Below are 25792 nucleotides of genomic sequence, written 5' to 3'. Positions count from 1 at the left end.
GGTTCTCGACGGATTTCATATTCCTCTTGCCGTGAGCAGTACTTCGCAATGGGTTCATAGAGGATAAATAGAAGGGTATCCGTCGAGATGAGGTTCAGAGGCTTGATTGCACCATCAAGAAGTCGGCTCACCAGACCTTCGCCCTTGAAACACCCGAAATTTGACGCATTTGCAACACATCAGTAGCTATGGAACCTCTCAGAATCGCAGTGGCAGGACTAGGACGAATGGTCAGAACTTCTTAACCATCACGGGAACACGAACGAAGAAGCCCCGGCTGACAACAAACATAGGGTCGTCGCCATGTTCAGAACCTCATCTACCGCGTCCCGAGGGCCTCAGTGGTGGCGGTTTGCAGCACCGAGGCCCACGAATTGGAGTGGGCTCGTTCCCTTGAGGATTACAAGGAGTTCAACGTCACAGTATACGGCTCGTACGAGGAGATGCTATCTCACCCGGGGCTTTAAGCTGTGTGGATCTCCACCAGCACCGATGTCCACGCAAGCCAAACATTAGCAGCTATCAAGAAGGGTCTCCACGTCTTGTGCGAGAAGCCCTTGAGTACGAAGATGGATGAGGTACGGCCACAGTTGATCTCATGGCGGTCTGCCAGATACAATTCATAGGCTTCGAGCTGACTTCTCCTCACCATCTTAGATCGCAGCCTGCGTCGACGCCGCAAAAGCCCGTCCGGACCTCAAAGTGATGGCCGGATTCTCCCGCCGCTTCGACGCCTCCTACCGGGACGCCGCTACCAAAATCTTCGACAACAAGGCCATCGGCAGCCCCTTCATAGTCCGGTCCAATACATGCGACCTCCTCGACAACACCGGCTTCTTCGTGCGCTACGCCCCGCGTAACGGCGGCATTTTTGTCGACTGCGCCATCCACGACATTGACCTCTCGCTCTGGTACCTCTCGGACCCGGTCCCGAAATCCTGCTGGGCGACGGGTACGCTGCAGCACCACCCGGAGCTCGCGCAGATGAACGACGTCGACAATGGCGTCGGCGTCGTCGAGTTCTGGGGCGGCAAGATTGCCTACTTTTGCTGTTCCCGCACGCAGGCCCACGGCCACGATGTCTGCACCGAGATCACGGGCACCGAGGGAAAGGTCTCGGTGAATGTTGTGCCGAGAGCCAGCAATGTCGTTGTCGCGGATAAGCTTGGTATCCGGAACGAGGTGCAGCCCGAGTACTGGCAGCGATTTGAGCACGCGTTTGCGCTGGAGGCCAACGAGTTCACCGAGTCGGTTCTCAGGGACAAACCTGTTCCGCTGCCTCTTGAGAAGGGCGTCAAGGTTATGGAGATCGGTCGAGCTTTGCAGGATGCTCTTCTTACGGGAGAGGTTCAGAGGTTTAACGAGAAGGGAGAACGCATCTAGAAGGCAGAATGGGATCTACATGATCAGAATGACTCAATGACAGTACATGCTCCAGTTGAACAGACAACTCAAACTCTGGTGCACTGACTTCGACTCCCAAAAATGACTCGGAAGCAGGCGCACTCTCGAGGTAAATTCAGTGATGATGATAGCGATGAATCCAACGCTTGCCAGACACTTTGGCAGACCAGTCGATTGGGAGATACCTCGCTTTCTGCAACGCAAAAACGGTACGCATCTTCCAGCCTTGGCTACGATCCGGCTCGCCGGTCCCATACTCCACTTTGTCGGGGCCCGGTTGAACTCGATGATGAAGTCCACCTTTCCGGCCGGCATTGCCCGGAATGCCTGGATCAGGATCGTCCCCCCAACAACGGGCTGTTTGTTGGCAACGGAGCAATCCAATAACAATTTCAAAGATTTTGGCTACCATTCCTCGATATTATTTTAATTTGTTCCTGGAAACCCACTTGTCTCGACGATTTAGGAGTTTTTCTCGACGAGCATCTTGCCATCTCCTGTGTAGTAGGATGACCTGCAGGCGGCATCGCCCGATGATTATGGTTCTTCCCGTCTACAAGATCATGGTGCGTCAGTAGCAACTACTCCTTACATTCAACCGGATCCTATGTCAGCATTTGACACACTCTTTGATCAGATTGGGGTTTGCCGAGAACGTATTTTCGATGGTGCCGGCCGCAAGGAGCAATACGTGCCGGCTCCTCACATGTACGAGCTGCACTGATCCTCCCTCATACATACTTCAATAGTCTGACCATATGTGTGTCATTGGCGTGATTATATTGAACATAGTTCCTTGTATGCCTCTACAACAGGGAGATGTCTTCCGAAACAAAACACCCAGATACTGAATGAAATGATGCCCAGTATCACCAACTATAAGTCCCTTTCTCCCCGCTAGCATCTGGTTGTTGTGCTATTGGACCACCAAAATTTCACTATTGATAACATCAACCAGAAAACATGCGTTCTCTATCAATCCTCCCACTCACCCTCGCAACCATAGTCGCTGCTCAAAAAGCAGGCAACCTAGTCCCAGAAGAACACCCCAAACTCTCTTGGCAAAACTGCAGCAAATCCCCCAGCGGAACCAACTCCTGCTCCACAATCGACGCAGAAGTCGTCCTCGACGCAGAATGGCGCTGGATCCGCAACGCAAACAGCATCAGCAACTGCTACACCGGCAACCAATGGGACCTCGCACAGTGCAACACAACCGACTCCTGCACATCAACTTGTGCTCTCGAGGGGGCAGACGCGCAGAGCTACAAGGATGGGTACGGCATCACCACCACCGGTGGCAACACCCTGTCGCAGAAATTCGTGACGTTGAATGCCTTTTCTTCAAATGTCAACTCGCGCGTCTTCTTGTTGGAGCCGGGTGGGGCGGATCGGTATCAGACTTTTGTGCTGATGGGGAATGAGCTTGCTTTTGATGTTGAGCTGTCGTCTGTTGAGTGTGCTATTAACAGTGCGTTGTACTTTGTGGCTATGGAGGACGATGGTGGCATGGCTAGGTACCCTACCAACGAGGCTGGGGCGAGGTATGGGACTGGGTATTGTGATGCGAGTTGCCCTAGGAGTAATCGGTTTGTCGGGGGAAAGGTGAGTCTCTACGCCACCGTGTTTACTTGATATCTGTCACTAAGTGCGTTCTCAATTGACTGAACTCGCTGGTGTAGGCAAACGTCGAGGGCTGGGTACCTTCAGACACTGATCAGGTCCGCGGAACGGGGAAGTACGGCGCTTGCTGTGCCCAATTTGACGTCTGGTAAGAATCTTGGGGCACTCCTATCTGACGAGAGGACTGACAGCATGCTCCGAAACTTTCAGGAACTCCAATGCTCACTCATACTACATGATCTCAAAACCTTGCGTTGATACAGGCTATCAGGTCTGTCAGGCTCCGGACTGTGATGTCGCCAACACGGGGGGTTCCGGTCAAGTTCTGTGTGATAGGCTCGGATGCGATTACAGTCCATACAGACTTGGCGATAAGGAGTTCTACGGTAAGGGAAAGACGGTGGATACGAGTAGAAAATTCACGTAAGAGCCCTGGCGATAACGCCGAGTTTCAACTTCTTTTAGTCACCACATAAGATCTTTGAGCGGTTGCTAACACGACTTACTTGAACAGTGTAGTCACCCAATTCTCTGAAGACAGTGTCAAGCAATTCTTCGTCCAAGATGGGAAGAAAACCGAAACACCCGCGGCATCTTACCCCGGGTTCCCAGACACCAGCGGACTGAGTCCCGACTACTGCGAAGCTCTGCCCACGAACTTTCAAGACCCCGAGTATTTTGCCAAAGTCGGCGGCTACGCGCGTCACAACGAAACCCTACAACTCCCCATGGTCCTGACAATGTCCATCTCGAATGATGTAAGTCTATATATCACCAGTCACAAGCGCGCTCCCCTTCTCTAAAGCGGGCTAACTTTGCCATGCAGCACTGGGCCAACAATCTTTGGCTTGATTCCACGTTCCCGCCGGACCGTGCGGGTCTTCCGGGAGCGGAAAGAGGACCATGTCCTTCAAACGGTAATGGTCCCGAACCTCAAGAGGTTGAGAGATACTATCCCAATGCGTAAGTCTATGGAGGAGCTAGAACTAGAGGCTTCGATGGTAGCTGACATTCCGATAGCAAAGTTGCGTGGTCCAACATTCGGTTTGGACCTATTGGGACAACATTGTAGCTTGGGATCGAGAAGTGGTTAGATAGCATTTGATTTCGACAACACCGGACATGGAATTTGGTCCGATGGACACACTCTGCACTTCTCCTTCCAGATTTCAATATTACGCTGAGGGACTGGGATACCGATGGTTTGTCTCCATCATATGCTCTCGTTTATTTCTTAGCATAGGTATCTTCTCTGAATAGCTCTCATCGACCATACAAGTGATATACTATTTCCCTGCAAGTCAGGGGCATCATTGACACAGCCGCAACTCCTTCCCATCAACCCAATTACCATGCAGCCCAGCCCTCAACCTCATAGGCACTTTCACCACCGCCGCAGGCTCCGTAAACTTCTTGGTATCAATAACATGCAGCTCACTCGACATGGTCGCATAATTATTCACAAGCCCAATCAGGAACCCATCCCCCTCCGCCGCATCCTCCCCCCTCGGCACAAACACAGGCTCCTGAACCATATGCCGGGACCCAGGATAATACACCTCCAACTTCCCAGTTTCATGATCAAGATGTCCCAGCGAGTTATATAACGGGTGACCGCCACCGAGCACGGGCATGATGGCCGCAAAGTCAGTCCCCAGCGACGGGTCCATCATGTCGAAGAAGCTGTGCCGGTGCGGCTTGGAGAGCACGCGCTCATCGATGCGCGGGAACTCCATGTCGTGGCGGAGGATGGGCGTCGGCGCGGGGAGGTCGAGGGCCGAGTCCGATGTGGCGCGCGGGTCGAATTCGAAGCGGACGTACTCGGCGCGGATGTCTTGCGGGTCCGGGGCGTTGCCCTCGGCATCGGGCCACCAGAAGAAGACGTTCTTGTTTGTTAGGGGCAGGTCGAAGACGATATTGCCTGAAGGGGTCTCGTAGGCGTTTGTGGTGTGGCCTGGGAAGGCATTTGGAGCGCGGAACCACTTTCAGGAGGGGAAGATGTGGTCAGTTTGATACTCGGAACATTGCAAGGAGAAATGTGTGCTTTACCCTCACGTCGGTTCCTTTCGCGCCGCGTCTTGGTAGAACACCCAGATAGAAGGGCACGTTGGGATCCCATTGCCAGTGCTCCCCTCCCGCTTTCAATCGATCAATGTCGCATATCTGTGGGATCATAGGAAACAACACCTAAGTAAGGTCAGCAAACAAGCAGACATAAAGTCTCCTACTTTTCCCGCAACACATACCCAGTTATCCGTCACAGCACAATCATGAATCATGCCAACAACAGGCGCCACAAGCCACACAGTCTCGAGAAACTTGCCGTTGGGGGCGATGCTAAAATAGCAAACATCAGGCGTCCCGTCACCCTTGGCCTCGTAGCCAAAACACACGAGCTCGCCCGTGGCGGGGTCTAGCTTAGGGTGCGCGGTGAAGGTGCAGCTCGGTAGCTGGCCGTCAAAGTCGCAGAGCCCCTTGGTCTCGAGCGTGATCGGATCCATGAGATACGGCGGCGCATCTTCCTTAATGGCGAGGAGGGACTTGTTGAAGTAGAAGATGTTTGTGTTGGCGGTGGTGCGGACTTTGAATTCGACTGCGTCTGTGTACTTGTTTCGGTATGCGCCTAGTGGTTTGTAATGAAATATCACGTCAGTCTTGGGGAAATCCTAGCTTCTGGTCAAGGAGAAGTAAGAGTTTAGGATGACGAACCTGCTAGAGCTCGATTCGCTTCTCGTTCTCGAACAAACTTCTCTGTCCGCACGTATCTCTGCTGAAAATCGACATTGCCATTGTGGAAGCGGAAAGCAGAAACATTGCCGTCGCCATTAAACCACTTTTTTCCAGATTAGATAATTTTCCGGTAGTTTAAAACAAACAAAGATACTCCTCGGGATTGCAGAAAGTGGTCATCAGGGAAAACGAGGCATGGCAACGCAGTTACATACAGGGTCATTTTCAATAAACGGCGGGAACTGCGGATCCGGCATCACTCGGAAAAATGCGCCGTCCAGCTCGGCGGGGACGGTGCCGACGACCTCCAGATTCCGGACCTCGCCCTCGAAGCGGCACGGCTTCATAAAGGCCGAGAACTGGGGCCGGTCCGAGAAGGATTTGGCGGGTGGGTCTGCGAGCGAGGCGCGGAAGTGGCCCGCCATTGTGCGATCTGAGCTGACGGGTGGTGGTGCTTCGGGTGCGGTTGCGGGTTTTTGGTGGTGGTGGCGCGTGCAGGATAGGTGAACGAACAGACCGTCTTTATGAACTGTCAAGCTGGGCTGCTATTGGGATACTGAGATCGCAAGAGACCAAAACCTGTTTTGCCACGATGCAGAGAGGCGATATTTAAATCTTTGTCCTCTTTCATCATTTGAGACGATGACCACGAGGGATTGGTATCAAGTTTGAACTACCCCGCAAGCGGATAGCTAATGTCCCCGCCATTTGCGAGCCGGGTGCCCCACTTACCCCGGGCTGCACCCTGACGACAAGTATCTTTCCTCCCGTGATGCTTCCCGCTGGCACAGAAGCATGATCGTGGATTATTGATCATTCGGAAACAAGAATGGCGCCAAATTGTCGATTGTGATGTTGAGATTGGATCCTCTTTGGCTGATGCGGACTTGGCTATGCTAATTAGAACGGCTGCTATTGGTCCAGCTCGTCCAGTCGTCCTATCTCCCCGGACAGCCAGCTCAAAGTCCGCGGTTGGACAGAGTTTGTAAGCGGAGACGGCGTATCAAACAAGCGCGAAGCTGCCGCGACTGATGATTTAAGATGCCATCACGTCCTTTCGTTGAGGCGAGATCTCTGACCCGAGCACCTCGCATTCGCAAACCCTCAAAGGAAATAAGAGTGTTCGCGGTGTCTTTGTGCTACGGCGGCCGATAGAATCATCATGACACGTAAGGTACTATACAAGTCAGTGTCATCGAAAGTTAAATCATCATTGGAGCCACACTCTCCACTCTCATAGTTATGACTTTTCTTGTTATTCAAATTTCAATTCATCAGCACATCATGCAGGGCCTCTTTTTATTCATACCGCATTCTGCTGGGTGGCTTCAATCTGACGGATGTATAGGGATAGCAGCTCCGAAGACATATTCTGTCCAAGGCATTTAGAAGATCAGAAATCACTAAGGTTCGCAATCAAGACACAGCCAGCCTTTTAAGTGGCTAATTTTAACACCACTTGTCTTCGACACTCCAGATGTATAGAGCTTGTGACAAGTTTATAAGTAAACCCTAACGATTTGGAAAAGATATATTTAAGTAACAAGTATTCTCAAATGACAAGAAAAAGATTGAATAACAAGGCCATTTCAAAATACCAAGTATGAGAGATGACGGTTCATTACGAGGGCTCTTCTGCCTCTCATGATCGTATGAGATGTTGAAATTCATGTCTTTATCCCGTAGATACTCATAAAAGGAAAAGCATGAACATACTTTTGGGATGTGAAGACTGAAAATCAACCGGGTATATCAACTAAGGAAAATAGTGCAAACTTCGTGAATGAAATTCGGTTCTCGATCTCATTTCAAAGCTTTGTCCGGATCAAAGACGTCGAAAAAGAGCGCATTGAACAACAAGAGGTCGACCTATTGTTCTCTATGAGAAAACAACAGCCGTCGTGGATTCATTCTCCATAAACTTACTACACCATTTTAGTATCATGGGATTTCCCCATAAAGCTTCATTGAGCACAACCCGTTGATACCCCAGATATCAAATGATCAACATCCCAATTCGTAAGCAAACCCCATCTCCGATGCTCCCAAATCCAGCATCTCGGAAGCAATTTACTTACCCCTTTCGTCACCTGACTTCCTTATAACCCACACTCCTCAAGGCTGAAGCATCAGCCCTTCGCTTGCTCCTCGTATCTCGTATTAACACACCCAATCACCTCCATCGGACTAGCCCCATACCTCCCGTACCATGGCCCTATCACCCTATCACCCTACTCCAACTCCTGTACGGTCATTATTTTAATATCTATACAACACCAACGTCTGCCTACTGCAACATTGCAACCACCAATCCACACCATCCCGTCTCAAGAAGTTCACCCCTTCATCTTAAATTCTTTTAGTTCCCCATTCCCGCCGGCGCGCCTTGTCCGAGTCGGTACCGGTACTCCGTACGTACGACAGCAACCTTTATGCTTCCCTTCCCCCCCCCACATTCCGACCCAAGTCCTCGTCACCACGAACCCCTGTGCCCATCCGCCGACGACAACGGAACAAGGCACATGCTGCCAGCAGCTGAGCAGCCGAATCTCTCTCTCTCGGCTCTCTCCCCTTTTCCTCTGCTGTGATTTGCTCTTGGCATCAACCTTTCCGTGTTTCTCTTCTCCGTCTCCAGTGTTTCTATGCTGTTGCTCATTGATCATCGAAACCTCACGGTCCACAACGCGGTCCATGTCCGACTTTCGTTCACCAACTGTGTGGTTCACCCGTGCGGACAACCCAAAAAGTCCGACAAGCTCGTTCAATTTGTGTCCAAATAAGGACACCACCACGAGGCCTATCTCCCCTTTTTTTTCTTTTTAATCATCACGTGGTTGAACGGGATTGCGTCGTCAATTCCGTCCACCCAGCCGTTCTCCATCACATCAAGTCAATTTCAACCTCCCGCTTGGTGTACGTATGTACTGCGCAGACAAGCGCGCGTGCGCGCGGGCGCTTGTTCCGGCGGGATACCTACCTATCACCTATCCCGGGTATCCGCAACTTCATACGGACAACACATATGCGGGCAACATTCTTGTACAAGTTCGAGAATAGGACGAGGAACCGGTCCCGATTTCCCGACCCCTTCTTCCAAACCTTCCGAGTTCTATCCGTAGGGAGCTGAAGAAGAGTAAGAAAACCCCGTTGCGTGCCGTCTCAACCAACAAGAAAACCTCAAGGCAGGCCACCGGGAACCCCACCTCCGTGCAGTTGCACTGCCGGATTGCCAAGACGCCAACCCGGCGGCCGGCTTCCCATCAAGCAACCCTTTGTCGATTTTTCTGCTCTCTTTTTGCTGCCAGTTGAACCGCACCACAATTGACAATTGTCTAGGTACGCTACATACTCCGTACACGACTACTCTCCAATCCTGCCGCCTATCCGCAACCACCTACTTGCCTACGTCCCCGGCACCCGATGATGGATGCCGTGCCATCACCAACGCCCGTTCCGTTGATTAATGTCCCCCTCCCCGCCCGTTCAACTAGCAGTAGCGAGACCAAATCCCCTCCTAGCCTTCCCGTCCGTTAAGAAACCCTTGCCAATGAACTACCAGAAAAATCTTGCACAAAAAAAACCAATTCACATCCCTGGCTCGTTGAAGACCTATCCGTACTGCGGCACCGCCAATGTCGAAATAACCCAATTCTTGGCGGGAAATCTTTCCCCCTCCCTCTTCCGGTATGGTGTCACGGGTGTGTCAGTCAAAAGATGAAATAGCCTCGCCCACAACACGTGCTCTCTCCTGCTTTGCCTTGCCTCACCTAGGCTGAATCACGTAGGCTGTGGCTGCGTCACATATCCAGGCCAAGATTTACATGACTGACTTTTGATCCGCGACTACCTTACACAGTAGAAACCGCAGAAGCTTAGTGCCTAGGTAGTGAACCCGCTGTAGCCCCCAGCCAAGAAACCACAGCCCGGCGCGGCAAGCCGCAAGCCCCCCATCCAATGCCAATGCCAACACCATCTTCAAAGGAACCATCCCCATTCCACAAAGTGCTCCAAAGCCAAGCACCCAAGGTGTGAAATGGGCGGGCGGGTCGGATAGCAAGACATCGATCGGATTGGACTAAAAATTGGAGTAACGTCAAATCCGTCTTTGAAACTGTGGTTCTTTGACTCCGTAAAAATGAGAAGCTCTTCGTGAATCAGATCGGGACGGTCTCCCGCTGACTACGGTACGCCAAAACTCCACTTTCAGATGCATCGCATCGTCACCTGCATCTCACCTCCTCACCGGCATTGAGGCAATTCTGGCAGGAAGGGTCCGACTATGATGAAATGATTCCATTGCTGCTCCCAACACAGGGTCTTCAAGTGGAAGTGTAACAGGTGGTGAGACACCTAGATCATGATCGAGGGAGCGTATTCACATTGCACATTGGGGACAGTTTTGAACATTTCAAACTTTGGGTAAATTTGTTTCTAAATCCTGCGGACATGGCTTCTCAAGCTCGCGGTCCGGATGTCTCCATCTACGTCCTCTCCTCAGAGGGACAAGAGAAACAAAGTTCTCTTTAGAAAAATAAGTATAAAAAAAAACTTCTTCAATCGTCAACTCCATTCGGCCAGATGGAAAGCGTATCTGGTGCCTTTCATCGCTCATGCAAAAAAAGACTCGAAGATGCAACACAATCCAGCGTACATGTGTGAAGTCCCCGAAACGCCCCTTCCAAAGAGGAGCCCGGCGCGATGGTGAGCCGTTGCTGTCCCTTGGCTTCGAACCTCGATCGCCGGCTTCCTCTCCCTTCTGCCTCGGTTCATACGAGACAGGTTTGTTTATAAAAGTGACCAGGCAAGCCCTGCCTATCCCATGGTTGCGCCTTGTACCGCCGACATCCAGCGGATATCCAACGCGCGGTATTTTTCGACAAAGGAAATGAAGCGAAGTAAATGAGGTGGTGGTAGATACATTTCGAGCCCCGTTGCCCAATGTGATCGAAAGGGTGATATGTAGGGACGGAGCGCCGGTCTATGATGCCGTTGTTTTTGTTTTCAATGTATCGAATTTAGGTAGATTAGACATAGAAAATATTATCATTGCCTTGATTGGTGCTGCACGAGTGTGCAAAAAAGCCGCTCATCATGGCGGGTGAGCAGCGACGACCTCGGGGCCATGGAGGTGAGGGTTCTGGCATCCACTGGGTATCTTGAAAAAAGTAGCAGATATTGCCAGCCCGCAAAAGAAGTGGCCTCGGGTCGGCAGGAGGTTGAGTGTGGCGGATATGCCATCGTGTTAGGTTAGAAAGCGGTCGCGAAGATTGCGCTCACGCTTCAAGGGCGACGGTTCGGGTTGTGCGGGGGGAACTGGTGATGCCTTGCGTTCGCGTTGGCCTGTGCCGCAAGATACTCTGCGGATCCAGTCTGGCGACCGGGCTGCTCAGCAGGCAGCTTGGTGTCGTCACGTCTTTGAGGAGCTGCTTGAGCGGGAGGAGGGGGTGCACTGCTGGCCGAAGGGCTGGGCATGCCAGGAACGAGGTCGGTGACGGCCTGGGCAATAGACTTGATGACATATCCTCGGAGCTCGCGGTCCTCGCGGCTGTCTTCCTTCTCGAGTCTGAACTTCTCGTCCTTGTTCATGTTGCCGCGACGTAGACCCCTGATCTCGTTGAGGATGTAGAGAAGAACCTCTTCGGGGCATCTGTTGCGTTCCGCGCAGAAGTCGCTCTTGCGGACGTACCGGCGAGTGACATCTGTGGCGCCATCGATAGAGAAAGCGATGCAGTAGGACATCTTCTTGCCCCAACCCTCGGTGTAGAGGCGCGGGTTATCCCATGCCTCCTCGCAGGCGTCGACGTGTACCCATCGCTTCTGGTGCTCGGAGTAGACTTCGGTCCAGACGTGGTCCTCTGCGTTCCAGATCCAACGAACTCTGCCTCCCATAGCACGGCAAAGCATGCTGAAGCAATTCGCCCACTCTCCAACGCGTCCTCTGCGGGTGTGCAGCAGTCTCCATACGTCGCCGTACCTGGGGAATCGTTCGTAGGCGCCGCAGTCTCCGGCTGAGCATTTGTAAAGCTCGACTCGAAGCGCACCGCATGCACTCTCATCGGGCGTCGGAGGCGTCATGCCTTGGGCGATTGTGGGCGAAAGGCATACGGGGCACGGGGGGTTGTTGACCCAGGTGAAAAATGATCGCTTGAACCATCTGAACAGACGATTAGAATGTGTTCCAAGGAATCGAGTGAAATCAGGATCTTACCTCAGAAGTGCGCGGATAACGCAATCTTGGTAGCCCCAAGTAGCTTTGCGTCCATCTCCCATACTCTCAGCCTCGGCCTGCATCACTTGGCACTCCTCTTCCGCCTCGCCGTATATCCGGTCGAGGGGTATGCACTGCAGAGCCTCGTCCAACAAACCAGGGTTTTCGTACTTTGTCGGAGTGAGAGAAAGGCTGATCATCAGGTTGCGGAATTTTTGTGAATCGCGGTCGTTGGCGGCGGGAGGTGTAGGGATCTTGGGGAGGTGGCGAGAGTAAGCGGGTGGTGTCGGGGGCATAGGTGTTGAGCTGTGTGAAGTTGAAGGTCTACCGGGACCAGGTGATGCGAGACCGCGGAGGTTGGCGCTGCTTGCGCTCTCTTTGGGTTGAGGAGTTCCTTGCCGGGACGAAGTTCGAAGGTCGGTCATACGCTTGTCACGAAGAAGTGACTCGAACTTTACCCTCAGGTCGCGAGCCCACTCTTCACCATACTCTCCATCGCCGTTCGGGGGGCCTTCGGCCGGGGGATAACCATGGCCGTCCATTTCAAAGTCGTCGGTGGTTAGATAAATGTAAATGTCGAGGGTGTCGAAGAAAGGAGGAGGGACGGTTGGAGAGTCTTCGACGGAACTCTCCCGGTGCTCGTCGAGTAGTTGAATCGTATTGGTGTCAGATCAGGGCGGCGAGTTAGAAAGACTTAAAGAGTGGAAGTCGTCGTCGAAATTGATGGTCGTCGAAGGCTGCGCAACTGTTGTATCGGTTGCCAGTCGAGGTTGAAGCTGGTTGTGGTGGTGTTTGGTGGATTGTAGTCGACCAAGTCCGGGTTGCTTCTCGTCTGCTAGTTGGAAGAGTCGAGGCTCGGCACTGTCGAGAGTTCCTGGGCCAAGAGAATCTAGCTTGGACTTTCGGGTCGGGTGGGAGTATTTCAGGCGTCGGTCATGAGTGTGAGTACGAGTCCCAGCGAAGCGATCGTGGTCGCTATGCGAAAATGTTGGTTCGCAAGATTCCGTGCCTTGTCGTCGGTAGAAATCGAGAATCGAATTTCAGAGGCGAGTGAAGTGCGGTGTCGAGAAGGAAGGGATGGGATGGGGGGATGGGGGTGTTGAAAGGGTTGGTAGCGGGCGGAGAGGAGGGTGCGATTGGGGAGTGGGCCGCCAGGGGAATTGATGGGAGCAAAAGAGCGGACGTAACGTACGCCAGCAGTATCCGTAAGGTAGCGAGCGTACGTAGAGGTGCGAGGAAGTTGCGTTGCGTGTGCTGCGTCTGCGTAAGGCGTAAGGTGGAAGAGGAGTGAGGACTAGGAGAGAGGCAAGGGAAGTGGAAGGGGTCAAGGTCAAGGTTCCAGGGGGGGGGGGGGTGTGTGTGTGTGTATTCAGACACCTCAGACTTTGTTACTTTTGCAGGCAGAGTTGACAGAAAAGAAGCAGAGAATGGTAGCGAGAAAGAGAGAGAGAGAGATGCAATGTGAGAGAGAAGGGGGGAGTGGACGGTGGGAGCGGGAGGAGTGCGAAGCAGCAAGAAAGCGTACGCACGCCGCTCTCTGGCTGGCTCCTCATGGGCGGTTTACGCGTAAGCTGTGCAACTCGGGCCAATGACAGGGGCAAGATCGCTCCAGAGTGGGGCCCGCTCAATCCGCCCCGGTACGTACCACGACTCCGTCTTTCTGTCCCAAGTGAGCAAGAGCATCCAGCACAGCGTGCCTTCCTCTTCTTCCAGTCTGTACTTTGAGGATGTACTGTACCTCGTGACATGTACCTCCCGTGCCCTCGTACCTACGTACCGTATCCATCTTACCTAAGGCATCACGAGTCTCAACCACCAATCACATTCATCTCACTCCTGCCCTTTCTCCATTTTGACGGATCCTCTTGCTCACATAGGTATCCGTAGGCACGAAGTACTCCCGTACTCCCCCCCGCCACTGGCCAACGACACACTCAGTCAGACGTCTCTCTCTCCCACCGTGTCCTACCTACGTCTACGGCCTCACCCACGACAAGCTCATGGTCCGGCTACTAGTGACGAATCCTGAATAGAGCCGGTCTACCTTACGTACTGCCCTGTCGCCGTCTCGAGCTTACCTACCTGTCCGGGCTGTCGAACGTCCTCCCGTCCTCCTCCCACATACCTTTCTCGCGCCAAGCCCTTCTTGGGCTGTTCAGAGGGGCACAATCTTGAGCTGTGACTTGTTTTGCGGTCCTTTGCGTCCTTTGCTCTCGATTTTGCCAAGGCATGCGTTGCTCTGCGGGCAAAAATTCGAGAGAAGCCAGGCAACGGCGACGCAACCCTCTCGGTGACGACGGCCGACGGTCCCTGGGGGCGGAGAAGCCCCCCTTCCGTACGAAGTACCCGTATCCTACCTGCGCAATATACCGACTTGAACTCTGGAGACGTTGACATTACTCTATCGAGTACTCCGTACGGAGTACGCAGTAGTGTTTTGGTGGTGACGATAGTTTACCTGCTCGTAACCCAATTGCGAATCCGAGCGAGGCTGACGACCTGCGACGACGATGGCAATATTGTTTCTTCTTCTTGGCACCTACCTACGGGTTGTGGGCGAGAGATGTTCATCAGATGGAGAGGATGAAGCGGAAACAATGGAAGCAAAGAAACAAACACCAAACCAACGTCCGCTGCCCACAGCATCTTCAAACATTCGAAGACCGGTAGTAGGGTACGGATACAGCCGGGAGGCATTCTGTGAGTACGAATAGGTATTCACCGAATCACCATCAGCATCCGCGAATGCCATCACTTACACTCGGATACAATACCTACTCTGCCTACATCTACTCCGTACATACTCGAGAATGCAGACCACACGGCAACGAGGACGAACATTGAAAGGGACAAGCCTCGCAGTCACATCCGATGTACCGGTACCTCTCGTTTGTACCTAATTAAAGGTCCTGTCACTGGCCGCCAGCGCCAGATCCCACCTCTCAACCTTAGTCGAGTGGGCACCGCATCCCTCCCCTCCGTCCCCTCCACTCCTCCAATTCCTCGCTCTTACGGTTCACCCTGGCCTTCACTTCACGCCCTCACGCCTCTCTCTCCCTCACACACCCGCGCCCACACACTTTTCTCACTGTGACGGGTCTCTGGCAGGCAGCCCCGAACTGTGATGACGAGGCGTGGCTGAGGTCTATTTCCAGCATCTGCCCCAGACCAATCTGGACTACCCGCCAAGACTTTTACGCCTGTGTCGGCGGAAACAACACCCCGGATTGGTCCCCTCCGTCCCAGATCTGTGGCTCAGCCGGCTCCCCAAAGCCTCAAAGCCTCACTCTCAGCACCGCTTTCTTGCTGATTGCCCGCCGCAGCACAAATCACCTGTGGCAGTGGCAGTGGGCAGGCAGCGGCAGCAGATTACCTACGGATACAGTCTACAGTGCTACACAGTACACTACGGGCAGTCACTACACGCACGGCGCCGCTCTGTTCCCCTCCAAGGCACCTCTTTAGGCACTCTGAGACAGCAAGACTCGACGCTCTCTTCCGTCTGTAACTGAACCAGAACCTTGGGGAGGGAAGAGGCCCACGGATGGCGGCAGCTCCGGCGCCAGGCGGCTGCCGGCCGTGGATGATTACGACGACTACCAAGAGCTCTTGCTGCCATCCGTGCCAGTTGTCGACACTTTCTACATCTGCATCCGTACAGAGTATCCGTACCAGGTATCGATCTCTCGCCAGCACACGCGGAGGAGCCGGGGATGCGTCGATGAAGCAGAAACTACTACGACTCTATCTGCACAACCTATCCGAGTCTCGAGCAATCGAGGACCCGTATTTTCATTAGAGATCGATCATGTCACAAAGGACGAGACACCATCCGACAGCCAGAGATGGTGATGATAGTGGTGGCCGACTTTCACTCCAATTTTCCACTTTGCGCTTTCGTGTCCGGCACCTACGTCCAGATCTAGCATCCTTCGTCGCCAATCCCTCGCCAGTCCACCTCATCTTCTTCGCCGCTGCACATCATTACCCTCATTGCACACTGACCAATCTCCCATATGCACCTCAAAGGCCAAAAAGTTCTTTGATGGGGTCCATCAAATCAACCACGCCGCCACAACCCTCACGCTCACGGTCTTTTGCAAAGACATGCGAAATTGCCCGAGAGGCAAGCCGCAGCACGACATTTGCATCCGTCCACGGGTATTCGCCATGTGAGACCAGCTCTGACTATCAAACCAACGGTCACTTCAGACTGGCGCCAAACGCCATAATAGTACTTAGCATCCCGTGATAAGGGAAGTTTGCTCCAGTATCGCCTACTTGCACCGTAATGCCAATTTCTTACTGGATGACTGGTTCGTTGCCGGCTGCGGCACACCATCTCGCCTCGCTCCTTTCGCGTCTCTCTCGGCCTTCTGGACCCCTAAAACTTTGTCTCCAAGACATGGGCAGCCAGGTTATCCTTTTGAGTTAACCGACCTGGTCCCGTCTCGTCGTCGTCCTGGACCTTGAATTCTCGTCTGTGGCTAGTGTCATCCAGAAACCGCCAGGCCCCCCACCCCATGGCGACAACGACTCAATTCCAGCAAAACCAGAAAAAGGTTCATAGAGTGCGACACCTTTAATTCGTACTCTCTTTTCGTCTGCCTCGGCTCCCATTGGTCTTTGGCTCCCATCGGCAAAGTCGTCGCAGGGGCTTGATGACTATCTGCACTCTACTTCAGTCAGGTACACGCTCGAGGAGTCGGATGTGTTTGGGTCCTCCCAGTTGTCAGAAACACCCCGGCTTCAAGGTTCTGCCTCGTTTTCCCCTCCTGGTCCCGGTCTCTACGGAGGGCACTTCGCCTATCCAATTTAGCTGGCCACGTTTCCCCCGATCCCCGCATGCGGTTCCTGTTCTCACGGACTCGACTCGTACGAATGGTGCCTGGCGGAGGCATGGCCGTTGACCTGATGAACGACAATAGCCTCGTCTGTAGGGCCGCACGCCGTATTACCTTATTGACGCCCGTCTTTCGGACAAACTTCATAGACGACAACCTCCTGGAGCTTCTTCGGCGGGCCAGGTCTTCCCGAAATCTTCTAGCGGCCGCCCTGAACCATGATTGATAGACTCTCCAATCCCAGGAGATCCTCACCCGATCCAGGTCTGATCCCACGTCAAATCCTCCTGTCTGTTACGTGTGCTTGCGTACACAGGTGGGCTCGTCAATCGTTCTCGCAAACTCAAATGTTCACAGGCCTACAGCGGTACTGACTGCTGCTGTCGTATGTGGCACGCCAACGTCTCGCCCCTTTAACTCGACTCGCACAGGCTGGACGAATTGATTGACTTTGATGAGACGACCCAAGCGAGTTGATATTCCTCAGACGGCATCTTGATGAAGACAATCATCCTCAGGCAGATGGATGACGAGTCAATGGGCGAGGTGCTAGAACAGACGCCCAAATGGCGTCCGTGACTTTGCACGCCGCAAATTGTACCCGCTTGGCGCCATCAAGCCCGATTCTGACCATTCTGGCCATGCTCGACTCTTGGCACATCCCCGCCTGGGCATATTGATACTATCACCAACAACCGGCAAGGATATCGATATCTGTTGCGGTTTGCGTCCCGACGATTCCCAATCTCACGTCGTCTTTCACGGGGACCCGTTCTCCAGGTTAAACTCCCCAGAGTCTGGAACAGAGGAACTGATCGATATCCACGATGGCTTTCTTTGGCGACGACTTCTGGGTGCGTGCCCGATGCGGCTACACCCCCCTTGACCCTGGGGCGTGGGCCTTAGCGGCTCAGTGACGCGTCATCCACCTTGTCTCACATCGGCGTTCCAATGGTGGCTTGCGTGTTGTTCCTAAATCCGTTGCCACCCCACATCAGACTGCACTCCTTTCGTCTCGAACTGCCACAACTTCCCACAAAGTCGCAGACAAGCGACTCTGCGATTTCTCCATAATGCCTTATTCACAAATTAGAGAGCAAAACTACAGAGCTTCCAGCGAGGGGTGGGCACGCAACGCACGGAGACACCTTATTACTGGAACTGCCAGTTACCTATCCGTACAGGTAGGTGCCCAAGCTTCCTGGGGGCTCAAAAAACCTCTCATTCCATCAGTCCATGTCGGCTTTCGGCAGAGTTGCCAAGGGGGCCTGCATCGTGACCGGCCAATTACACTCCCCCCACCTCCCGTCTGCAGAGTTCGGGACCTTTCATATTTTCGTTCGGGTTGGATGGTGTCTTTAGGAATTGGATGTGTGCGGAATGCTTTCAGTTGCTCAGATGGTCTTCTTCAAGACATGGAAACGAAACGTCTCAGTGGGAAACACCCAGTTGAATAGGCTGTCGTAACGTGCCGCCAGCGGGAAGGTTGCACGATGAAGGCATTTCATTCCATAATGGGACGAACGAGTGCTAACGACCTCGAAAGTCTCTTATGGCCCCCCCCCCCCCGACCCTACGAAGACACAGGCATCGAGTTGTACCCGGTCCAGAGTCGGCATAGCCCGATAGAACCAGGGACTTGATTGGGTCGACCTCATCCCGACTGAGAGAGCCGGACTCCGACTTACGCGAACTTCAAAATGAGAAGGGCTACGAATCCTCCTGCTAACATCCTGCTCATCAACCCGGCCCTGTCACGAGTGTGCAAGATCGCGACTCATGCTCTCACAAGACGTGTCGTCTACTTCCAGCACTTTCAGTTCCAGCACGTTCAAATGATATTGGACTCCGCCCCGGGCTGCGTATTCGATCGTCCTCTTGGCCCCCATTTTGCCCCTTCCCTCGACCTGTGAAACCGGGTTGGCCATGATCCCAAATGTCGAGATGACGAACCATTGATTCGTCCAAGGTTTCGTGCCTCTGAACCTTTTGTTACCTTTTCGTTTTCCCTTCACCGCTGCCCGCAGACGCCCCGCCCCCAAGTTTCCGGGTGCCCTTTTGCAGTCGCAATTACACGTTAGCCGCGCTTCAGAATCTTTCCGGATAAACCAGCCTCGGGATAGTCAAGCCACATCACTTATCGCCCAGTCCCTTTCTGTGACCCTACGAGAGGAACAGACGGCAAAGCAAAGCTCTTGCTGCAGATGCCGTTGTTGTCGAACTGCTCTGTGTTTCTCTCGGCCCTGTTAGCCAGACTGCCGGGGCTACTTGCGTGGTCTGACCCGGTCCATCTCCGTTTGTACACAAGGGAGGGGGGCGGCCAGAAGAAACCTCGAGCGGGACGCGCGTACCCTGGACCCCCTTCCGTCCCTCGCCGTTCCCCCCATCGACGCAGATCAGACTTGGGAAGGACGACGACCGTCTAGACACATTGGGCTAGTGTTATTCGATACCCGCCCTCTATACTACTCTCAGCCGCCTTTCTCGCTTTCGTCCGCAGGCGAGATAATAAGGTATTGGTTCTTTGGACAAAGAAGGGTGTCCTGGGCTGAGCAATACAACGAATCCCGGTGGGATATCTGGACCAACTTCTATCCAGAGCCCCGGTTCTTTTTCATCTGGTCTTTTGTTTTTGATCTTGCCGAGTATGCTAACTGAAGCTGGTTGATAGGTTGGGTTACCCGTGGCCTTTTCCGGGGTCGGGCGTATATTACCTGGTCACTTACCGAGAGACTCGAGAGCATGTTTCTGTATTCGTACGGGACGGCGGTGCCGTTCGGGGCTCGGGGGACTTTGTTGGAGGAAGACTAAGAATCCACTGTAGCCACGACGCCAAGCGGATATTGGACGCCCCCCATCCCCCTCACCCCGTGTTAGAGGGCCGACGACGACAACGTCAAATTGAGTGAGGCTCTTCTTTTGCGCCTGACTCTTGCTTCTTGTCAGCACTGCAGCAGCGTGGTCCGGTCCAGCGCGGCTTTCGCGTGTAAGTCGTACACAAGCCTCGTGTCACGGGGAGAGTGATCTGCTGTTTTGAGATTTGACGATGACGCACACTTTTGGGTGACGGATCGTGGGGGAACGTGGAGGAAGACCGAAGGCGTCGGTCTACCGAGTACTGTTTCTCGGTTCCTTGCCCTACTACACCCTTGCCTGTCGGACTATCGCCGCTATCCTGTCCATCGTCATCTTCCACTTCAGGCTTCGTGGGGTTCATGACCCGAGGACGCAGGAGTAGACTCCGGAGGGGCTGGCGGGGGTTAGAAAGACACGGCAAGAGGCGAGGTTTGTCAAGGCGTCGCTGTCAAGGGTGTGTCGAGTATGTTGGCTTTTGACAGCATGGCGTGAACGACGGATGGAGAGAGGGAGAGGGAGACTTTGACACCTGACAATGTTGGCTTCGACGGCGAGGTTGAAGCTTAAACTACGTAAGCCTGGTGTTGGTTTATGGGATTTGGTTTTGGAATCTAGCTTTGGCTTGGTGCGGGCTACGCGGCTCCATAAACAGTGTGGTGTGTCTTCGTCCCCGATACGCGTGGCGTTGATAACGTAGTTTTTGGGTTTTACTAATGGACGACAGGTAGGTTGTGGGGGGGTGGCGAAGGGGACTCGGGTCTATCCTTCCTCCTTTAGACGGACTGAAGGACTGACAGACTCTCAAGTCTGGATGAATCTCTGTGGACGAAAGACTAGCAACGAGCAGCAGGAGGTTGAAGGACGAGGCGTGCCAGCGGTGGTTCCGTATGTCGGCCCCTCTCGATGGACCTCGATGGCCTAGGTGGCCTCGCTTGTGAGCTCTTTGACGGCTCTAGGTAGCCAAGTCAGCTGGCGAGGTCGAGTGACTGGTTGCCCGACAGCCTTACCGTCCGTCTTACAGGCCGGTCCGTTTGTTCACCCACTACGCGGGTACACGGGCACCTGCTCCGGTGTAAGCTCTGCTTCCCTAGACGCACGATACGGGAGGAAGATGGGCCGAGAGCAAAGTCTGCGGCATCACATACGGATACATCCCACTCTTCCATCCTGGCTATCCTCGGACCTCTTTCAGGGCTCTAGGCTCTAGCGTCTACGGATACATCATACATCATACATTAACCGGGCCTACATCCCACCTCGCTCTCGTTTTGGGCCAATGCTGGGGCACTCGTTACTACATCCCACGTCACGGAGCATGGAGGTGGAGATACGAATATCCGTAAGGTGGTAGCCAGCCTCCAGGTAAGTAGGCGACGCCGAGACAGGACGGTTAAACGGGGGTCCTGGTCCTAGTCCTGGCAGGTAGGCAGCCTTGCTAGGTTGAGTGAGATATATCATAAATGGTAGACCACACCGGCTGTACGGCATGGGGGAAGTTGGATTTTGGATCGGTTGTTTAGGCGATGTGGGCGATTTACGAATGTGCGAGACAAGCTTTTTTCGCCTTTGTTGTTTTGGGTGGTGTCCTTGTTCTCACTTGTGAGGATAGCTGTGGAGAGGCTCCCGATGTGGAAGGGGAAGGTGGGAGGGTTTTGGATGCTATGTCTGATGGAGTTGGTAGAGGCTAGTAGGGAGGGCTCTGCAGCCTGCCTTGGGGGTCAGATGACTAAGTAGGTGGGTTGGTTCATGTTGGTTCATGTGATGTCTTGACTAGATCGAAACACCATCCCGATATCGTGATGATTGATACGTGGATGCCTGGGATGTTGGTATCTGGCGTGCCTTAACCAAACATCAGTTTCTAACCCCCCAAATACACTTCTCGTCAAAACTTTTCAAAATTCCGTTATCGAAACACGTGAAAACAAAGCTGACAAGACTTTGCTGTGCTCATCCCTACTCCCAAACAAATGAAGACGGGCTAGCTGGGCGATGGGAAGAGCAGAGAGGCATAAGAGAGCTCGGTCAGCAGACCAACGATTGTTTTATTATTTTTACCAAACTGCTTGTATTGCATCCACATAGTTCTCTGTACGAGTGGTTTCCTTGGCAGAACATATTGATCAAGACTAGCGCTTGGGATTTCATACCATATAATCCCGTCCATCTGGCCATACTTCACTGCAAAGACATGTCACCAACGAGGCATTGCGCGGCCCTTTTAATCCTGCATATCTACCCATTCGTACGTCCTCGCATGTCCTCGTATGTCCTCGTCCCGAGGTTGCTTTTTCTCATCTCCGCAGAGTTGAGTATCCCGGATGTACATACTCTTGGCTCTCTAAATGGCGTGTACATCCTGCTCCCCATTCCCTCCGCAAGCTTCTTCTTGATCTCTGGAACATTCGATCTCGAGAGCTAAACCATCAGCCAAACATGTTAAGGCGTCCCGTTTAGTTAGAACTCTGTAGAAGAAGTAGGAGCAGGAAGCGGGAAGTATGAAGCATTGATCGAACAACCCACGGGGACCAGTCACAGCGATGATGTTGGCAATATAAGAGAGAAAGTGTACAATAAATAAAAGTTCCATCTACATCTATTCGATGCTTTGCTTTTTTTTATATCTACCTTAGTAACCCTTACACAAGAAAGAGATTTCAGACCGAGAGGACAAGTAGCGCCGAAGAAGACCGAGATGATGTGCGGTATATGCAGACTAAACTTGGATCGTGGATGGCACCCTCGTCGAGCAGGTTGGGAGATGGTTGTAGGACAACGACTGGCTGGCTGGCTGAACATCTTCAGATTAACAGCAGCAGCTCCGACAACTCGTATCCCACACGCCCTCGCCTCCTCCCCCCAAGTCCACCGGATCTTGCCCGACCAGTTCCTTCTCTTCACCGTTTTTTTTCTTGAACATCCCCTTACAAACAAGGTACCTCAGACACCCTTCACCTCTCCCATTCATTGGTACCAAAGTACCTCGCAGGAAGATCCACCTCCCAAATAGGCCTCTCAACAAGAACAGCCTCAAGCGAAGGAGTCTCAGTCTTCTCTCCTTCGGCATCCGCAGCAGCAGCACCACCACCAGCAAGGGGCGCTATGCCCAAAATGGGACGGTACTTGTACGTATACCACCACCTCGTCTTCCCCTCGGCGCCCGCCTCCGTCTGCGTCTCGCGGTTCCGGTTCCGCAGGGCAGCGAGCTCGCCGCCCTCGCTATCACTAGCATTCTCCCGCTCGTTGTCGTCGTCGTCGTCGTCGCTCGACTCGTCGGCGCCGTCAACGTCCATGGCGTCCTCGTCCTTGGCGGGGGCATTCTTCTCAATGTCATCCTGCCATTCTTTGCCAATGGCCTTGGAGCCGATGAAGCGGTCGACTTGCTGCGGGACGATGGCGCCGATCTCCATCCGGGCACCGGCTCCGCTTTCGGGTCCACCTCTGCGCTTGCGCTTCGTGCCGGCGCCCCCCGCGTGCGGTACGAGAGCGGTGGCGGGGTCCTGGTCCGATGAGCCGGAGGGGATGCCGAGATCTTGGGAGAGGTCGAGCATGAAGAGGAAGGAGACGCCGTAGATCCAGATGCGGGGACCTTGCCAGAGGAGACCCTTTGCCAGGTCGCGGGTGTCGCGGATGGTGGCGGGGAGTCTGGAGATGGGGTTGCGGCGGGACCAGGAGGTGAGGGAGCCGGCGACGGGGTGGAAGGCGAGGATGTGCCAGGCCGTCGTGACGGCGACGAGAGTGTAGTCTGTTGATGGGGCGGCGTCGGTGGCGGCGACGGTCTCGTCTGAGAAGGAGAGGACCACGGGCGGTGCGGGGAGTCTGGGGATGAGGGATGCGCGGGGGTTGCGAATCCAGATCTCGGTTGAACAGGAGGTGTCGTCCTCGTTTGACGAGTCTTCGCTGTCAGAGGACGATGACGCGGCTTCGTCGTCGTCGTCTTCTAAGGTGGTGTCCAGCGGGTTTCCGAGGACCCAGGTGTCGATGTAGCCGGTCAGATCCGCGGCTGCGAGCATACGGCTGTCGGGGGAGAAGGCGAGCTGGGTGATGGTCCTCTCGTAGTTGCCGAGGCCGACCTGGGGTTGCTGCTTGGAAGTCTTGCGGTCCAGGCGACGGACGACGCGAGGCTTCTGGATGGAGATGGTGTTGTCGTCGTCGTCGTCGTCGCTGCGGACGACCTTGGCGACGAGGACCTTGGACCCCTTTTGGACGGCGGCGATGTAGCTGCCGTTGGGCGACAGGATGATCTTGCTAGCACCGTTGGAGAAGGTCTTGGGCATAGCGACCGAGGCAAGCTTCACGTCCGAGGGCTTTGTGGGATTCTGGTGCTGCAGGTGGAAGGCCTTGACGTCGGTGCCGGTGGCGGCTACGAGGAGTGAGCCGTCCGCGGTGATTGCGGCCGAAGTGATGTTGGACTCGCCCTTGAAGAGGATGGTCTTGAGGAGCTTGCGGTTGTTCTCGAGGTTGGCGTCAGCATTGGCCTCGGCACCGTCCTCGCCGTAGAGGCCGTCAAAGGACTTTTGCAGCTTCCAGATGTGAATCTCTCTGTCCCACCAACCCACGACCAATCTTGCTGCCGGGGCGCTGGTGAGAGGCGGTGACTGGGGGAGACTGGAGAGGGTTCTGTGGTTCTCGCGGCCGAGCTCCTTGAAGGGAAGGACGACGGGGGAAGCGTCAGGGCCTTTTAAAACTAGTTAGCAGGTGTATAACGCAACTTTTGAGAATGATGCTTCGTACCTCCTGAAATGACAATGCTCATCTTGTTGCTCTCAAAAGAAGCCATGGCCTTGACGTCGTGCTCGTGGTACTTTCTGCTCCAAACCTTGCCCCAACGGGCGCCAGAGCCACCAGAAGTCTTCTTGTACAGAACGGTGCGACGGTCCATGCCACCGCTCATGACGGCGCTGCCATCAGCGCTGGTGGCAAGGCTGAGAACGTCCTGCTTGTGGCTCTGGATGCGCTGCATCTGCGTGTACGTCTTGCCGTCCCAGATGCAGACCTGGCCGGTCGAGTCGGCCGAGACAATATCCCCAGAAGGCAGAACCTTGACGCTCCACACGATGATGTCCTTGGCGCCTCCAGCCAAGTCGGCGCCGAGGGTCATGGTCCGCACCTTGTTGCCGTTGCGCATGTCGTAGGCGCAGATGGTGGAGTTGGAGCAACCGACAACCACAATATGGCGCGACTGGAAGGCGATGCTGACCATCTGGACCTTCTTGCTGGGAGACTTGACAATCATACGCTGGAAGCGCAGGTCGTTGTCCTCGATGGAGTACAGGGCGAGCATGCCGTCAATGGTACCAGCGACAAGGCGCTTGACGGGTTCGGAAGGGGAAGCGGGAGGCTGGGCAGCGAGGCACCAGATGTCGCCGTGCTGGCCGCTGGCGTGGCGCATGGGACGGCCGGTCTCGAGGTCCCATTCGGTGACGGCGGAGGTGTATCCGATGCTGAAGAGACGCGAGGGCGAGGCGGCGTCGGGATCGTTGGCCCAGACGAGGCCGTCGACGGAGCGGTCTGAGCCGGAGCGGAGGACGGTCTCCTGGAGCCAGGAGCCGCTTAGCGGGTTCCAGATCTCAATGTCGCCATTTGCGCGACCGACTGCGAGGCGGGAGGCGGTCGCTTGGGCCTTTGAGCGGGTGGAGGGGTGGGAGAAGGCGAGGGCGTTGATGGCGGAGGGCGGGTAGGGGACGAAGCGGCAGCGATGGAGGTCCATTGCAAAGGGAATGTGGGTGGCCTCGAGGCCTTGCGATCGAGGGTGTCGGTGGTCAATTGGAAGCCAAGAGCAATTGGACCTATCGATCTCGAGAGGGGGGAGCTGTTGAAGACAAGCTCGTGGACTTCGGTGAGGTGGTGGTGGTGGTGAGGCTGGCGAGGTTTGGCGGCTGCTCGTCCTGCTTTGGCAAAATAAAAATAAAAATAAAAATCCCACGGCTGCCAAAAAGTTTTGTCGGCGGTCGGAGGATGCAAAAATAATTAAGGTGTGGTCTGTGCTCAATGTGCTCCTCCACCCCGCTGGCGGCACGCATCTGAGAGGACGAGAGCGCCAAGTCGGTACGAAGTGTGCATCTCTTGAGTTGAACGTGTTGGTTGCGGAATGATGATGGTGATCATTCTATACGCTGCTTGATTA

The 25792-nt window shown here is 54.1% G+C and overlaps 6 protein-coding genes across 6 annotated transcripts; 2 read left to right on the top strand and 4 right to left on the bottom strand.

The window, feature by feature from the left end:
• Nucleotides 1-12: 12 nt before the first annotated feature.
• On the top strand, nt 13-1383 carry BDP81DRAFT_481716 (uncharacterized protein; the record flags this gene model as incomplete). Its single annotated transcript, XM_060594970.1, has 4 exons — nt 13-230; nt 294-433; nt 488-578; nt 658-1383. The coding sequence occupies exons 1-4, from the start codon at nt 189-191 to the stop codon at nt 1381-1383; spliced, it is 999 nt and encodes a 332-aa protein (XP_060444907.1). The 5' UTR covers nt 13-188.
• Nucleotides 1384-2367: 984 nt separating this feature from the next.
• Nucleotides 2368-4099, top strand: BDP81DRAFT_461595 (family 7 glycosyl hydrolase; the record flags this gene model as incomplete). The annotated part of the gene is made up of 6 exons (XM_060593797.1): nt 2368-3009; nt 3087-3175; nt 3238-3450; nt 3542-3785; nt 3854-3990; nt 4048-4099. 6 exons carry the CDS (start codon nt 2368-2370, stop codon nt 4097-4099), a joined length of 1377 nt encoding a protein of 458 aa, XP_060444906.1.
• A 238-nt stretch (nt 4100-4337) lies between these two features.
• Nucleotides 4338-6182, bottom strand: BDP81DRAFT_320818 (carotenoid oxygenase; the record flags this gene model as incomplete). Its single annotated transcript, XM_060584556.1, has 5 exons — nt 4338-5009; nt 5077-5214; nt 5274-5650; nt 5737-5860; nt 5973-6182. 5 exons carry the CDS (start codon nt 6180-6182, stop codon nt 4338-4340), a joined length of 1521 nt encoding a protein of 506 aa, XP_060444905.1.
• A 4855-nt stretch (nt 6183-11037) lies between these two features.
• On the bottom strand, nt 11038-12507 carry BDP81DRAFT_320856 (uncharacterized protein; the record flags this gene model as incomplete). Its single annotated transcript, XM_060584559.1, has 2 exons — nt 11038-11911; nt 11966-12507. 2 exons carry the CDS (start codon nt 12505-12507, stop codon nt 11038-11040), a joined length of 1416 nt encoding a protein of 471 aa, XP_060444904.1.
• Nucleotides 12508-14252: 1745 nt separating this feature from the next.
• Nucleotides 14253-14773, bottom strand: BDP81DRAFT_429424 (uncharacterized protein). Its single transcript, XM_060590517.1, has one exon. The coding sequence runs from the start codon at nt 14660-14662 to the stop codon at nt 14420-14422; it is 243 nt and encodes an 80-aa protein (XP_060444903.1). The 5' UTR covers nt 14663-14773; the 3' UTR covers nt 14253-14419.
• Nucleotides 14774-22616: 7843 nt separating this feature from the next.
• On the bottom strand, nt 22617-25375 carry BDP81DRAFT_450196 (WD40-repeat-containing domain protein; the record flags this gene model as incomplete). The annotated part of the gene is made up of 2 exons (XM_060592496.1): nt 22617-24352; nt 24400-25375. 2 exons carry the CDS (start codon nt 25373-25375, stop codon nt 22617-22619), a joined length of 2712 nt encoding a protein of 903 aa, XP_060444902.1.
• Nucleotides 25376-25792: the final 417 nt, after the last annotated feature.

Source organism: Colletotrichum phormii (assembly GCF_030913505.1).
Source record: "Colletotrichum phormii strain CBS 102054 chromosome Unknown BDP81scaffold_11, whole genome shotgun sequence".
NCBI lineage: Eukaryota > Fungi > Ascomycota > Sordariomycetes > Glomerellales > Glomerellaceae > Colletotrichum > Colletotrichum phormii.
This window is presented reverse-complemented; position numbering and strand designations above follow the sequence as displayed.

Excerpts from the sequence above, each read along its gene's own strand:
- BDP81DRAFT_429424 (XM_060590517.1), bottom strand. The coding sequence starts at position 14,662 with ATGCCTCCCGGCTGTATCCGTACCCTACTACCGGTCTTCGAATGTTTG.